The 15,438-nt window shown below is 44.2% G+C and overlaps 1 protein-coding gene and 1 long non-coding RNA gene across 6 annotated transcripts in view; one reads left to right on the forward strand and one right to left on the reverse strand.

The window, feature by feature from the left end:
* Gm31763 (predicted gene, 31763) overlaps nucleotides 1-15,438 on the forward strand; it is a 36,252-nt gene that overhangs the window by 9,285 nt on the left and 11,529 nt on the right. Inside the window, exon 2 of the long non-coding RNA NR_110511.1 lies at nucleotides 9,038-9,130. This is a non-coding gene — a long non-coding RNA (predicted gene, 31763). The remainder of the gene's footprint in view (nucleotides 1-9,037; nucleotides 9,131-15,438) is intronic.
* Reep3 (receptor accessory protein 3) overlaps nucleotides 1-15,438 on the reverse strand; it is an 87,800-nt gene that overhangs the window by 5,171 nt on the left and 67,191 nt on the right. For 3 of the 5 annotated variants that reach the window (NM_178606.5, NM_001204915.1, XM_006513726.4), the window contains exons 6-7: nucleotides 7,390-7,534; nucleotides 543-688 (exon numbers count right to left, since the gene is read on the reverse strand). In NM_178606.5, coding sequence (NP_848721.1) covers nucleotides 543-688; nucleotides 7,390-7,534 — 291 coding nt within the window. Of the gene's footprint in view, nucleotides 1-542; nucleotides 689-7,389; nucleotides 7,535-14,566; nucleotides 15,328-15,438 lie in introns of those variants that run through there. The other 2 variants (XM_006513727.2, XM_006513728.2) reach the window with 1 other exon arrangement.

A 15,438-nucleotide genomic window follows, 5' to 3' on the forward strand; every position in this document is an offset into this window, starting at 1 on the left:
GTAGCTTGTGATGTGATGGGTGTGTGTAGCACGTGACATTATCAATCATAGATAAAGACACTGACTTAGTACTTATGTTTGCTGAGTACTAAGTCAGTCAATGAGCCTGGCTCCTCCTTCATTTTCTTAGCCCAACGACACCGTGTGATTACAGGTAAATTGCTACTATTTAATCATCACATAGGGCTTCTTGAAAGCAAAACTATGCAGTTAATTTTGTCAGCAGCTTTCTCTGCTCGGGCACAGAGAAAGCAATAGAGATTTACAAAAGCCATGGGGTTTGCTGTGTGGGAATGACACTTTTTCTATGTAGAGCACAAGATAAAAAAAAGTTTCCTATTTCAAAATTTCCAGGAAAAAAAAAATTGTCCCTAGAGATCCCTAATACACCTGCTTTTAATAAAGAATTTGAACTATAACGCTACACTCTCATTTGAATCCTTCGTCCGCTGATCACTTCACAGCTGTGATGACAAAGTAGGAAGGAAGAAATCCCTCCTCACACACATTGTCGGGAAAAGCATTACCCAGTGCACACTGACCTCTTTGCGGCCTTTGATGGTCTTGACAGATTTCATGCTCTGGGATCGCCTCAGCGCCTTGTGAGTCACCATCTCGTCATCGGAGAATGGCCCCTCCGCTTCTTCGTCTGTCTGCTCACTTCCATCTTTCAGTGGAATTCCATAGGCTAATCAAATGGACAGGACCAGCATTTTAGTTGGACGACACCAGAGAACCTACCTCTTCTGCTGGGGTCTATCTGGGGGTTGGGGTGGGGGGATCTCTCCTCCTGCTCATCTGGAAAGTCTTCCTGGCCATTCCCGGTGAGCTTTTGCTTTGTGCACTATTCTAGATAAAGATTGCAAGGCTCATTTGCTCCAGGAACATCTCCCTGATTGGTTTTACTCATTACTTAATGCATTTTGGAGCGGGGTCTTGCTCTGTAGCCCAGGCTGGGCTTGAATTCATAGCTGTAATACCATGTCCAGCAGTCCGTTCCCATTTCTAGGAATTATTTTTTTATTATTTAAAAAATAAGCCAGAGGGCTGGGGATAAGAGTGGGTAAGAGCTCTTGTACAAGCAAAAGGAGCTGGGTTCAGATCCTAGCATTCAAGTAAAAGTCTGGGCATGGCCCCTGGAGCCTGCAACTCCACTGATGTATGTGTGGGAGGCATGCAAAGAGACAAGAAGATGTCTGGGGGCTTCCAGGTTGTCAGCCTTGTAGAAATACATGAACCCCGGGTTGAGGGAGAGACACTGCCTCAAAGGAAAACAGTAGAAAGCCTTAGAGGAACACACAGCCCATAGTCTGGTGTGATGCACACCCGTGGCATCAAGGACTCAGGAAGCAGGGAATGACTGATGTGTGTTTAAGGCTAGCCTGAGCTACAAGGTCAAACTCTGTGTCAAAACAACAAAACCAGGCCTGCCAAGGTGACTCGACCTGAGTTTGAGATGGCACGGGAAAAGGTAGAAGGAGAGGATGACTCCAAAGTTGTTCTTTGATCCCTAAGTGTACAAACACATAAAATAATAATATATAAGATTTAAAAAGCCAAACCGGGGGCTGGTGAGATGGCTCAGCAGGTAAGAGCACCCAACTGCTCTTCCGAAGGTCCTGAGTTCAAGTCCCAGCAACCACATGGTGGCTCACAACCATCCCTAATGAGATCTGACTCCCTCTTCTGGTGTGTCTGAAGACAGCTACAGTGTACTTACATATAATAAATAAATAAATCTTAAAAAAAAAAAAAAAAAAAAAAAAAAAAGCCAAACCAAGCCACGTGTGATGGTGGTACACACATTCTGGTCCCAGCTTGGGGAGGTAGAGGCAGGGGATCTCTGAGTTCGAGGCTAGCCTAGTCTACATAGTGAGTTCCAGGACAGTCAGGACTATACAGTAAAGCCTTGTCTTGGAAAAACAAAAACAAAACAATATGCTAAACGGAAACAACAATCAAGAACAAAGCCAAACAACACACAGACACACACAGAGAACACACACAGACACACACACATACATCAAAAACTAAACCAAACAACAATAACATTGAATCTCCTAAAAATTCCCAACGTGGCTAATACCCACAACTTGCTAAAAATTGAAAACAATAACAAGAAAACACACACAAACACACACACACCAGAGAAGAGGATTAGATTAGCTATTAGAGTTGTTAGCAACCCCCAAAGTGTGTTTTAGGCTGCCATTTGTGCCTTTGACTTTAATTAAGACCAAATATCCTCCCCCACTCATCCCATTGTTGGTCAACTTGGAATGACAGGGGAACCTGAGAAAGACCCAAAGACTTTAGAGTTGGGAAAGTGAGTTCACTGGGGCACTTACAGTGCTGATGAGGCCTGGGAGGTTTCAGCTGGAAGAAACCACAAGCCATAAGACAGATCTTAGAGGAGACACCCAGCACCAAGGTCAGCCAGGGACCACAGGGCCAGCTGACGGGCTGTTATGTGGACCCTTAATTACTTATGTCTGACCGCTATGCAAACATCCAGGAGGGCTGGCTACTGTAAGAGGTCTAGATGTACTCCAGGCTGGGAGTCAGGAGCAAGAGGACCCCACGGCTGAAGGTGAGAGCCTCAGACACCAGCTAGTCCTGTCGGGATGGATAACTAGTCAGTACCCTCACCCTTGCTGGGCTCCACCCTGAAGCTTGTGATTCACTGGCCCTGGGGTGGGGCCTAGATGTGCATCTCTAACAAGCCCTGTGGGACAATTAATGCTGAAACCAAAACCAGAGGCTGAGGGGGGAGGGGGAAGCCAGACAGGGGCCAGTCTGAGGCCATGGAGACCAGTGCAGCTACAAGGCCTGGAAAGGGGGTGGGGGTGGTTAAATCCCTTTCTAATAAAGATAAGGAACAGAAGATAAGGGTCCAGGAGGAAGCAGAGATGGATTTTTTTTCTGTCAAGAAAATGACGTGGGGTAAATGTCACTAGTCAGCTCTCCTGGGACACAAATAATCTGAGACTTACAATACAAACCATGAACAGTTGCTAATATGCTTTTTACTCTCATAATAACATAAATGACTTTAATTGTATATCAGGCAAGTACAATTTTAGACCTGCCAAGCATCTAGGCTAGAAGTCAGGAAGGATTTGGAAGCAGGACCAGGCATTATTTTGGCTGGAATCCCTTGTTTTCCTCCAGCAGTTAGAGACAGTGCATCCTACGGAGAAGCAAGCCTGAATGTGGAAGGCAGCAGAGGCAGATGGGAGGAAGTTCAGGGACGCCAGGGAGATGGTTAGATGAAGCCATATTCTCTATGAGAAGTGTCAGCATGTATGTGAATGGGTTTATTTTATTTTAAAAAGATTACTATTATTACTACTTTATTCATTTATTGGTTTTTCAAGACAGGGTTTCTCTGGGTAGCCCTGGCTGTCCTGGAACTCACTCTGTAGACATCTGCCTGCCCCTGCCTCCCAAGCACTGTGACGTGACTAAAGGTGTGAGTTGTCCACTACTACCAGGCTTTTAAAGATTAATTTAAATTTACTTTGTGTGTGTGTGTGTGTGTGTGTGTGTGTCTGTGTCTGTGTGGGCATCTGCATGTAAGTGCAGGTGCCCACAGAAGCCAGAGGAGGGAGTAGGAGTTATAGAAGGCTATGAGTTGAGCAACCTGTGTGTTGGGAAAGAAACTGGAGCCCTCGGGGAGAGCAGTATTTGCTCTTAACCATGAACTCATCCTTCCAGTTCTATCTGTCCCCACGTTTAAAAAAAGTTACATTTCTCTAAGGGTATGCATGCATGGTCATGTCGGGCTACATGTGATCTTCAAGGCACACTGCAAGAGGTAGTTCTTCCTTTCTACCACGTAACTAAGACTTCATGCTTGGTGCCAAGGTCCTCTGCTCCTTGTTGACAGTCCCCAGACAACTCTATGTCACAGAAAGCAGGCTTTTATGTAGTTTAAATTTTTCTTTTTTTTTTAACTGCCAAGTATTTATTTAAAAATTATTCTTGTATAATGAGAAAAACTATCAGAAAAAAATTTAGAGGTTGCCATTTCTAGTTTCCCATTGTATTATTTTTTTTTAAATTAGGTATTTTCTTATTTTACATTTCAAATGCTATCCCAAAAGTCCCCCATACCCTCCCCCCTTATTTAGTTTTTCAAAATAAGAGTATTGTGTTATTTCCGATTGAATAGCAAATCAAAACTAAACAAACAATAATACCACCCCAACCAAACAATACACACACACACACACACACAAACAAAGCAACTTAATCCTTACCACTGTCTACTGCACTTCTACAACACAAGCTCAAAACAGGCACTGATTTATAGTGTCTGATTTTTCCCCCCTTAGGATCTAACATTTTTATATTTCTCAGCTAATAAGTTGCCATTTTGCTTATTAGTTCTTGTGGGCACTTGGCTGTTGTTATTACGAAGGAGAGGAACAGTCCTGTCATACACAGCTCTGAACTCTTGTCTGGCTGACTGTCATCCGAAATGGCTCTTTCATTTTAAACCCATACAAAGCCCCAAGAGGTTGGTTCATGACTTCCTCCCTCCCCTCAACTTCCCAGGCTTTTGTAGCTGCCTCCACAAATCACCACCAATAATATGGTGAAGGCATACAGTGGGACCTCTGCCAGCGTCTTGTTGGACACTGGCTGTGGGAACCGCAGCTGCCAGGTGACTCCAGCTCGCCTCAGAGTCTGAGGGCCATACAGAACGGACACACAGGCTTGTCTGAGAGGCCTCCTTGCTTTAGACACCTGCTGCTCCGCTTTTCCAAGCCCTGACACGTGTGAGCTCTTCTGTGGGGGTGTGGCCCCAGCCCCAGCTGCTGTCTGAGCACAGCTGCATGAGACCCTAAACAGAACTACTTTGCAGAGCCCAGTTACCCTACATTCTGAGCCAAAAGGAGACTCTGATTGTTCTAGGCAACTGCTGGGGGGCATTTTGTTACACTGTAACATATTAGGACTATTGATTAAGAATGTTCTGGGAGGATAAAATTTATTATTAATTTACTATTTTGATTTGGAATATCTTTGGAGTCAAAATCCTTTTCTGTGTATTTCTTGCCTAGATAGACTTTGTTAAAAATTTGAACCCCTTTTGTGCAATTTACAAGGGGCTCTTTCTTGTTTGTTTTTTGCCTGCCTATATATATCTATGTATCTGTGTATCTATATATCTACGTATGTATGTATGTATATACCTATCTACCTATCTATTTATCTATCCATAACCAACCTACCTATTTCCTTCTTTCCTTCCCCTTCTCTCTCTCTCTCTCTTTTTTTCAAAGGATCTCAGTATGTAGCCCTGGCTGTCCTGGAACTCTCTATATAGACCAGGCTGGCCTTAAACACAAAGCTCTACCTGCCTCTGCCCAGATAAAAGGATGGAACTTGGGACTTTCTGTATGCTAGATGAGCACTCTACCAACGGAGCCACAGCCCAGCCTCAGGTTTTCATTCTTAAAAGCATTATTTTTATCAATGGTTGGTTTGAATATAACCTTTCAGACAGTGGCCACTACTTTAAGCATTATTCATTCTTGGGAAAAAGTGAAAGGTTTAATTTTATATTTTTGATTACATGTATGTATGTATGTATGCATGTATGTATGTGTATCTGTGTATTGGTATGTGCAAGTAGTTCAGATGCTCATTGAGGCCAGAGGTGTTGGATCCCCGTGGAGTTGGAGCTAAGGCTGCTGGGAATAATGTTGGGTTCTTTTCAAGAGCAGTGTGCACTGTTAATGAGCCGTCTCTCCAGCCCCAACCTTCACTTGTTGAAGAGGAGCTTTTACTAGGTGTGGAAGCTAACATCTGGAATCTGAAGCAGGACGACTGCCAAGAGCTCAAGGCCAGCCTGGGCTACATTACAAATCTTGGTCTTTTAAAAAGAAAGAAAGACACAACTTTCTACTAAGGGCTACTGCTTTATTTTTAAAATTAGCTTGAGCTATAAATGATGATTTTTCAGTCTCCCTCTAAGGAGAACTTAAGTTTTTGAAAGGATGATTAACACTGTAATAAAAAAAAAGAAGTCTTCAGCATCTTAGTTTTCAGTGCAGACACAAATGAAGACTGCCGCAGACACGATACAGGATGAGGGACTCTGCTTGTTTATGTGCGATGCTTCCAAGGTCACAGCATTTGATTAAGAGCACGCAGCACAGTAACTACGCCACGCTCATCATTTCTGCAGAAGAGGCTTACACGCTAGCCCTTGAATTAGCAAGTCAACTGCTTAAGACTTCTCTCTGACCTGCGGATGTCAGTCCATAACCTGAACAGAGAGAGTGCTGATGACCGTCAGAACTAAAGCTGGGATGAGCTGGGGACCATATGCACAGCCCCTAAAACCTCAAAGATGCGTAAGAGGCTCTGCTCTTAGCTGCACAGTTTTTGTGGGCAGCCACAGGCAAGTAGCTGTCTGACTTAAGAGATAATTGGAGAGGAGGGGCTACAGGTAAAACTGAAGCTCAAAGGCATACGCTTGTAGTTCTGCTGGTAGAGTGCTTGTCTAGCAGCCACAGAACTCTGGATTCCATCCCTAGCCTTGCATTGTGCTAAGTGTGGTGCTGCACACTGGAGCTTAAGACTTGGGAGGTCGGAGCAAGAGTACAGGAAGTTCTCAGTCACCCTTGGCCAGCATGGGCTATGACACCCTGTCTGGAGAACAGACAGACAACACATCAAATAATAAACTCCAAAACATATGCTTAAAATAGGTCAATTTTGCTAGGTGTGGTAGCTTGCTAGGTGTGGTAGCTAACACCCAAAGTCCTAGCACTAGGGAGATAGAGGCAGGAGGATTAAGAAATTGAAGACAAGCTAGGCAGTGGAGTTCAGGGTTATATGCTCACGTTTCCATTATGGACGCTTTGTTGCTTTCATGCGTGTGTGTGTGTGTGTGTGTGTGTGTGTGTGTGTGTGTGTGTGTGTGCGTGCGCGTACGTGGATGAGAGTGAATGGTTGATGGTGTTTGTGGAGGCCAGAAGACTCACCTTCCCTCTTCCTCAGAACTCATTATCACTGGTAGTGGGCGGGAGACAGTGGTGGTGCACATCTTTAATCCCAGCCCTTGGGGAGGCAGAGGAAGGTGGATCTTTTTGAGTTCGAGGCCAGCCTGGTCTACAGAGTGAGTTCCAGGACAGCCAGGGCTACGACGCAGAGAAACCCTGCCTTGAAAAACCAAAAACTAAAGAAGTTGAAGACAGCTTCACTTATACAGCAAGCCTGAGACCAGCGCAGGTGACTTGATCCTCTGCGTCAACAACGGTGGATAACAAAGCAAAGCCAGTTCTGTGTCCAGCACCCTGTACTCTTTGGCGTTCATCCTGACCCTTCGCCCAGTTATGAAAGGCTCCCTTGCACCACGACAGACAGGCCTACCTGGTGACTCGGTGGCTTGTTTGCCTTTCCTCTTTGCTTCTGGCAAAGTCTGGTAGGGTCTGTGTCCCACGGGCTCATCCCCTTGGATAGCTGTCAGATCATGCATGCTGAAACTTCGCAGACGCTCCGTTATTGCTCCTTGGCTCTACTCAATAGAGATGTGATAAGGTCTGAGAAAAAGATGCTTTCAAATATTTAGTATGCTTACATTTATTCTACAAGTTCTCTGCTGTGAGACACAGTAACATTTTGCTAAATAAATAACATTCCTGCAGTCTTCTATCGCAAATACCATGCATTGTTTATATTTTTTTCAATACCACAAATTGTTTATATTTTCTTTATGACATAGCTATTATCTATATAAACGCTAATTCATTTTGCTTTTTCACACATTTCAAAGTATGCCATTACATTTATACATTTTATTCTAAGCATTTTAGCATTATGCTAAGCTTTAAGATTTTTTTTTTTAAGTATAATGAGATTAACTTTGGAGAAAATAGCATCTGTAGTTCTGAGCTGTAGTTCAGCATGGGTTAGTAAGAGTAAAAGGAAAGACACTGATTTGGACAAGGCTGTGTCAGGAACAGTAGTAGTTCTAACTAGAACCAGGTAGAGAAAGTTAGGAGCCAAAGATGTTTGCATATGCCGCCATCTTTAGACAATGAATAACCTAGCAAGGCACACTCATCACTCCTCATGGTGTATTTCATTTTGTCTTTACAAAAGGCTTATTTATTTTTACTTTGTGTGCCTCTGCGTATGTATGCACACTATATGGTATAGTTTCCTTAGAGTCCAGAAGAGGCTATCTGATTGCCTAGACCTGGAGGTACAGTCACCCACGCCGCACCAAGTGGATGTCGGGAAGTGAACCTGGTCCTCTGGAAGAGCAGTTAATGCTCTTTTACAGGCAAACATTTAAATGTAAATTAATTAAAATGAAATCGAATGAAGGGGCTGGAGAGCTGGCTCAGTGGTTAGGAGCACTGACTGCTCTTCCAGAGGTCCTGAGTTCAATTCCCAGCAACCACATGGTGACTCACAACCATCTGTAATGGGATCCAATGTCCTCTTTCGGTGTGTCTGAGGACAGCTACAGTCTGCTCATATACATAAAATAAATAAAATCTTAAAACGAAAAGAAACCAATTGACAACTCAAGTTCTTCCCTTGCACCTTGCACTGGCCACAGCAGAGATGTTAGCAGCTGTCTGTGACTGCAGTGTTAACAGTGTGGCCATCACAGTGAGCATCCCAGCATGGCCATGGCAGAGAGCATCCCTGTCACACACACAGCATTAGACAGTTCCCATCACTGTAGTGCTTTCATGGGGACATTTCTCTGAACCTTTAAGAAATACCTCCCTGAAGTATGAAACTCTATAAAAAAAAATTCCTTAATTTACCCACTTTAAATCTGCATAGCATACGGATGATTCATTGTTTTATTTATAGCTAGACTAAAAATACTCGTCTCAAGGCTCTAACACTGATTATTTCTTCTCAGGCATGTGAATGTGTGATTGCCTCTACTTATAACATTACCATGGAAACTCGTCCACCAGGGTTCATCTCTAAACTTCCAAGTGAAAGGTGTTACAAACATTTGGGTGTTTCTTTCCACTTGTATTTAACCCTGAAGAAACAGCTCTTCAATTCCCACGACGTCGTGACTCAGTATGGCTGGTTACCGATAACCCACGATGTCAAACCACATGCCGTCCCTGCTCCCCAGGTAAGCTCTGTATTCCTACCATGTGCTCTGAGTAGCAAGAAGAATGTGGAAAGTTGGAGCTGGAGAGAAAGCTCAGTGGCTAAGAGTACTCATTGCTTTTGTAGAGGACCCAGGTTCAGTTCCGAGCACCCACATAGTAGATCATCTGTAACTCCAATTCCAGGGGATCTGATACCCTCTTCTGACCTCCTTGGGCAGCAACTAACATTCATGTGGTGCACATACCTACATAAAGGCAAAACACTCTTACACAAAATAAATAAAATTATCTTAAAAAAAAAAGAGAGAGAATCTTTAAAGTCCACTTCTTCAAGAAAATAAGTGGATTTTACACATTTAAAAATTGTTATTTTGGAGTCAGGTATGGTGTGGCCCATGCCCTTAATCCCAGCATGTGGGAGGCAGAGGCAGGTGGATCTCTGAGTTCAAGGTCAGCCTGGTCTACATAGAGAGTTCCAGTCCAGCCAGGGCTACATAACGTGACCCTATCTCAAAAAAACAAATGCATAAAAATCCTTTTTGGGCTGATGAGATTGTTCAGTGGATAAAGGTCCTATCCAGGCAAACCTAGGAACTTGAGTTTAATCCCCAGAACCCATGTAAGAAGGGAAGGAGACAATCCACTCCCCAAAGTCGTCCTCTGACACACGTGCCCCCCTCTATCATGCACATGCAGTTAATACCTTTGAAACAATTCTTGACAAATTCAGCTTCTCATATTTGTTTTCTCTTGACCAGAGAGCATTCACTTCTCAGAAGGGTGGGGGCGAGACACTTCGGAGACATAGGGCAAGGAAGTGCCTGTGCCCATCTCAAAGATGCCTTCCCTCCTCAGTGCTGTCATTCTCCGTGCCTTTCTCTTCCTGTGAATCCTCTTTCAATAATTCATGGCTTTTACCCATCCCATACTTAACCATGGGTAGTCCCCAGAGTTATCGCTTGAGTCTTCAATGTTCCTTCAAAGGCCTATGTCTCCAGCCTGTACAGCTAGCTATTGGCAGGCCCTCAAGAGTTGGTGACCAGTGAAAGATGATTTGATGTGCCCTTGAAGGCGATCTTAGGGATCCAACCTTCCCACTGTCAGGAGGCCAGCATACTGCTCTATTACCATATGCTGATTTGACGACGGTCCAAGCAACAGTGTCCACCAGCGATGGACTAAAACCTCTTCTAGCTTGTGAGTCAATACAAACCCTGCTCAGGAAGCCAATGAGCACACTTTGTTACCAGAAGGTAACAAAGGCCTGGAGTACAATCCCTAAGATTTACTTGTTTCTCTTCCGTGTGTGGGTGCTTTGCCTGAATCTGTGTCTGTGTCTGTGTCTGTGTACTGTGTGGAGGCCATGCCTGTGGAGGCCAGAAGGTGTATCAGAGCCCCTGCAATGGGAATTATAGAGGGTTGTGAGCCACCATGTAGGTGCTGGGAAGCAACCTGGGGTCCTTTACAATACAGCAGCTGGCGCTCTTAATACCTCAGCCACCTCTCCAGTCCCCTGAGTACAATTTCTAGGGCTGACTTTAATGAGCTAAAGTGGCCCCCGAGTATTGACTGGATTGTTCCGTTGCCAGCTGTGGTGCTTCTGACTGGTGCGCTCAGTAGCTAACACCTACCTCACAAATGAACTAGAGTACTGTTGGAGGATGTGTTTGCTACCGGAGCAAGATGTTAAGAAACCAGAAGATGGGCTGAGTCTTAGGTTTCTGCACTACTGCATCTAGAAAGGTCTTATATCGAACAGGTCATTAACATGCAAACTAAGTATTTATTCAATTTAGTCCTATCTTTTTTTCTCCCATAACCTCAGACACAACCCAGAGTTATCTGGGCAGAGGAACCTCAGTTGAGGAAATACCTCCGTATTACCCGTAGACAGCTCTGTAGAACATTTTCTTTTTTCTTTTCTTTTCTTTTTTTTTTTTTTTTGGTTTTTCGAGACAGGGTTTCTCTGTATAGCCCTGGCTGTCCTGGAACTCACTTTGTAGACCAGGCTGGCCTCGAACTCAGAAATCCACCTGCCTCTGCCTCCCGAGTGCTGGGATTAAAGGCGTATGCCACCATGCCCGGCTTGTAGTGCATTTTCTTGATTAAAGATTGACATGGGAAGGACCGGCCCACAGTGGTGGGTCTAGCAGGAGGTCCGGAGTTGTACGAGACAGCAGGCTGAGCCAACAATGGGAAGCAAGTCATACGCCCCCTCGATGGCCTCTGCTTCAGTTCCTTCCTCAATTCCTGGCCGGACTTCCTTTAGCAATAGGTTGTGAAATAATCCTCCCCTCCCCCAAGCTGCTACTGCTCAGGCACAGAAACTTATCAGTTGTGATTGCTAAAGAGTTCTTCATAGACAGCAGGGTTTCAGTGTAAACACTGGAGTCTCCCAGGCATCTCAATGGAGCACCATTCACCTACTAGGAGGTTATAGCCTCAGGCTTAAACTCAGAGCAGGCCCAACTCTGGGATCTGGGGACTCACTTAAGGCCTGGACTGTAATCTAGCTTTTGAGTTACACACCCTCCTATTATCAGTACCTAGACTTTATCAACAACATCTAGGTTTCCAGGAAGTTAAATTACTGTACAGAAAAGGCAGAAAGTGGGGCTAAGGGCGTAGCTCAATTGGTCAGAGTGCTGGCTCAGCATGAGCAGGCAGAAAGCCCTGGGCTCCGTTCCCAACACTGAATAAACAGGGCCTGGTGGTGTGTGTCTGCAGTCCCAGCAATTAGGATGCGAGGCAGGAGTTTTACAGCCGTCCTCAGCTACGAAGTAATTCCGAGGCCAGCCTGGGACTAGTCTTTGGGGAAAAAGAGGATGGTGGGGAAAAAGAAAAGAAAAAAAAGGAGGTATAAATCGTTGGTTGGTTTTAGGCCATCAGAAGGTCCAACAGTTTTTATTACATGGGGAAGTTGGAGTTCCCACTGTATAGACTGAACCACAGGTAAATGAGAACAGAGGGAAAAGAAAAAAGTAGCACTGTGAAGTTGAGAAGCATTCAATGCATCGTAATTATTCAATGTTGCTGTTTCAGAGGAGAGGCGTCACTACATAATAATCACAGCCAAAGGCCAGCCTGTTCCCTCCAGTGTCATAGCGACAGCACAAAGGTCCACCAGTGCAGGAGTCATGCTTGCCACCCGATATGTAGTGGCTATACCTTCCCTGCCCCAGAATCCCAATCACACCCATAAAGTAGTCGCAACGCAAGCCTGCAGTACGTGGGGAAATATGCAAAAATGAAGACAGCATAATGTTTATGCAGATGGGACACGTGACTGAATTTCTTTCCTTTAAACTATTTCTTTAATATTATGAATTAGTAGGCTTATTTAATAAAGGTTTAAAAAACATTTTAAAAAATTAGTTTTAAAATTAGCACACCAAGTAATGGGGTTTTGTTACACAGCATTTCCATACACCTTTGTCGGTACATGTCCTTCTCACCCTGGCTTAATGAAGTTTTGATTATAATAACGGGTTACACAATAACAATTTCTGATCCATTTGTCACTATGGTTTGTGTATCTAATGGCTCACTCCTATCATAAAAAGAAAGCTAGGCACCACGAGTGGGGGGTGGGGTGGGGCTCTTAAGCCCAGCACTGGGGTGATACAAGTAGGCCAGTCCGACGTTGTCTCATAAAATAACATAAAGATAAAAGAAGAAGAAAAGAGAAAGAAAGAAAGAAAGAAAGAAAGAAAGAAAGAAAGATATCTCTTAAAAAGATTTACAATTACCTTTTAAAGTGTGCAGGTGCCTGGGGGTGGGGTGGGGTTGGCCTGGGGATGGGGTGGGGTTGGGTTGGTATTGTGCATGTGTGTGTTGGCGCTTCTGGAAGGTAGAGACTGAAGGTTGTGAGCTGCCCAGTGTGGTGCTAGTAACTGAACTCTTGGTCCTTTGCAGGAGTGAGCAGTCTGCACTCGGTTTGGTTTTGTTTTGGTTTTTTTTTTGTTGTTGTTGTTTTTTTTTTTTTTCGAGACAGGGTTTCTCTGTGTAGCCCTGGCTGTCCTGGAACTCACTTTGTAGACCAGGCTGGCCTCGAACTCAGAAATCTGCCTGCCTCTGCCTCCTGAGTGTTGGGATTAAAGGCATGCACCACCACCCCGGCTAGCAGTCTACACTCTTAACTGCTGAGCCATCTCTCTGGCTCAGTGTCTCTGTTTTGAGGGCAAATTAAGACATCATAATCATTTATCTGATATGTCTGCTTTACTTAAATACTGTACCCTTTTCTTCTATGTGGCTTGTGAACTGTTAAACAAAAGGATAAGGAAGTCGAGGTTACTCTGAAGTGGGGCGGGTAAGCATGGACACAGCTTGCCAGTCAATCGGGGTGAAGGTGTCACTGTCCACACAGTAACTGCACACACTAGCAATAAGAGCTAAAATACTTTAGTTCTTATTCATGTCAAAACTATAGGTATAGATACCCATCTAGCTCACGCCTGTAATCCCAGCACTCAGGAAGCCGAGGCAGGAGGGTCCTGAGTTCTAGGTTAGCCACACAGTGCGTTAGATTCTATTCTACTGTCTATGCCTCCCCATTCGTTATGACAGGTATTCAGCTCAATTTCTCATTATCTGTGATATGTGTTACATTCAATAGCTGCAGAGTTTAGTTCTCAGTATTGGGGAAATCTCCCCTCTAGTCAATCAATAATTAAACTGATGAAATCCAGGGATGAGCCCAAGTGTATTCACATTTGGTGAATGATATATCTTAGTGTTCTGAAGAAGAGGGTGATATATATTTATTGACAAATAGTCACTCTATAAAGACAAAATTCTTTTTTTTTTTTTTTTTGGTTTTTCGAGACAGGGTTTCTCTGTATAGCCCTGGCTGTCCTGGACCTCACTTTGTAGACCAGGCTGGCCTCGAGCTCAGAAATCCACCTGCCTTTGCCTCCTGAGTGCTGGGATTAAAGGAGTGCGCCACCATGCCGGGCGACAAAATTCTTATATACATGTGTATGCTTTTTAATTAATTCTTTTTCTGGAATCATCATCACCCCTCTGAAGCAGGGTCTGTCAGCCCGTTTGAGCTGGAAAGTCTCTGCAGTGTTTCTGCCTCATAGGACAGCAAGCTGCATCCCTGGCCTCTGCCATGGAGGTACCAGGAATACATCCTTGTCATTTGTGATGGAGGAGAATGTCCCGTGGTGGAGTTGGTGGGGCCACAAACTATGTCCAGTTGAGAGCTACCATTCTGGACATGTAGCTGTTTTAGAGATAAGATGTCAACCCAGGCCGGGCAGTGGTGGCACACACCTTTAATCCCAGCACTTGGGAGGCAGAGGCAGGCGGATTTCTGAGTTCGAGGCCAGCCTGGTCTACAGAGTGAGTTCTAGGAGAGCCAGGGCTACACAGAAAAACCCTGTCTTGAAAAACCAAAAAGCCAAAAATAAATAAATAAATAAAATAAAATAAATAAAAGATGTCAACCCTTTTATAGATAAGAAGAATATTTAATCCTTATCAGTATAGATGATTTGTATACAATTGCATACACTCATGGCTGTTAAGTGGCAGAATCCAAACTTAAAAGAAAAAAAAAAATCAAGAACAAAACTGAGTGTTCTAGAATGCGGTATCTGTTACACCAAACTGTTCTGTGGACGGTAGGAAAAGAGGCTGAATCCTGCCACACCCCCCAACCCCCTGCAGAAAAGAGGGTGAGGCTTGATGGCTGAAAAATCTCAAAATCCTTTCACAAACAGAAAGTCATTAAAACAGATAGCAAGAGGTCAGGGATTTGACGCCACTGGCAGTGGTTTAAAAAGCCAATTAGACTTCAGCAATTTTACTGCAGAGCTCTAATTTACATACATAAAAACCGGGGTTGGTCTCTTAGAGAGGTGTACCGAGAAGAGCGAATCCTGAGCTGGCCAAAGGGGCCAACACTTCTGCTCTTCACCTGCCCTTGATTGCACGGGTGGACGGCGGTCAGCTACATCAATGCCCCCTGCGTCTCCCACGTGTAGGCAGGGATGTTGAGCATGCTCAGCAGAATCCTTGAAGGTCCTTCATGTATTTGTGCTTCGCTCAGCCAAAATAAACTTGTGCACCGACCTTGTGAACAGATGCCTGGTAATGAGGCCACGGGACTGAGCAATGTTTCCAGAAAACTGCTTTACGGTGTAATAAGTGTTCTGATTAGATTCCTGGTTTCATTCTTGGCATGCTCAGGTGATTCAACCTGGGGACCCTAGGGAGGAAATTACTGTTCTCTAAATGTCATGCGAAGAGCACAAGAGTTTTTACCCCTAAAAGATATTTCTAATAAACTATGTGTTATTAAAATATTAATGCACAAATT

The sequence above is a fragment of the Mus musculus genome, chromosome 10, assembly GCF_000001635.26.
Source record: "Mus musculus strain C57BL/6J chromosome 10, GRCm38.p6 C57BL/6J".
NCBI lineage: Eukaryota > Metazoa > Chordata > Mammalia > Rodentia > Muridae > Mus > Mus musculus.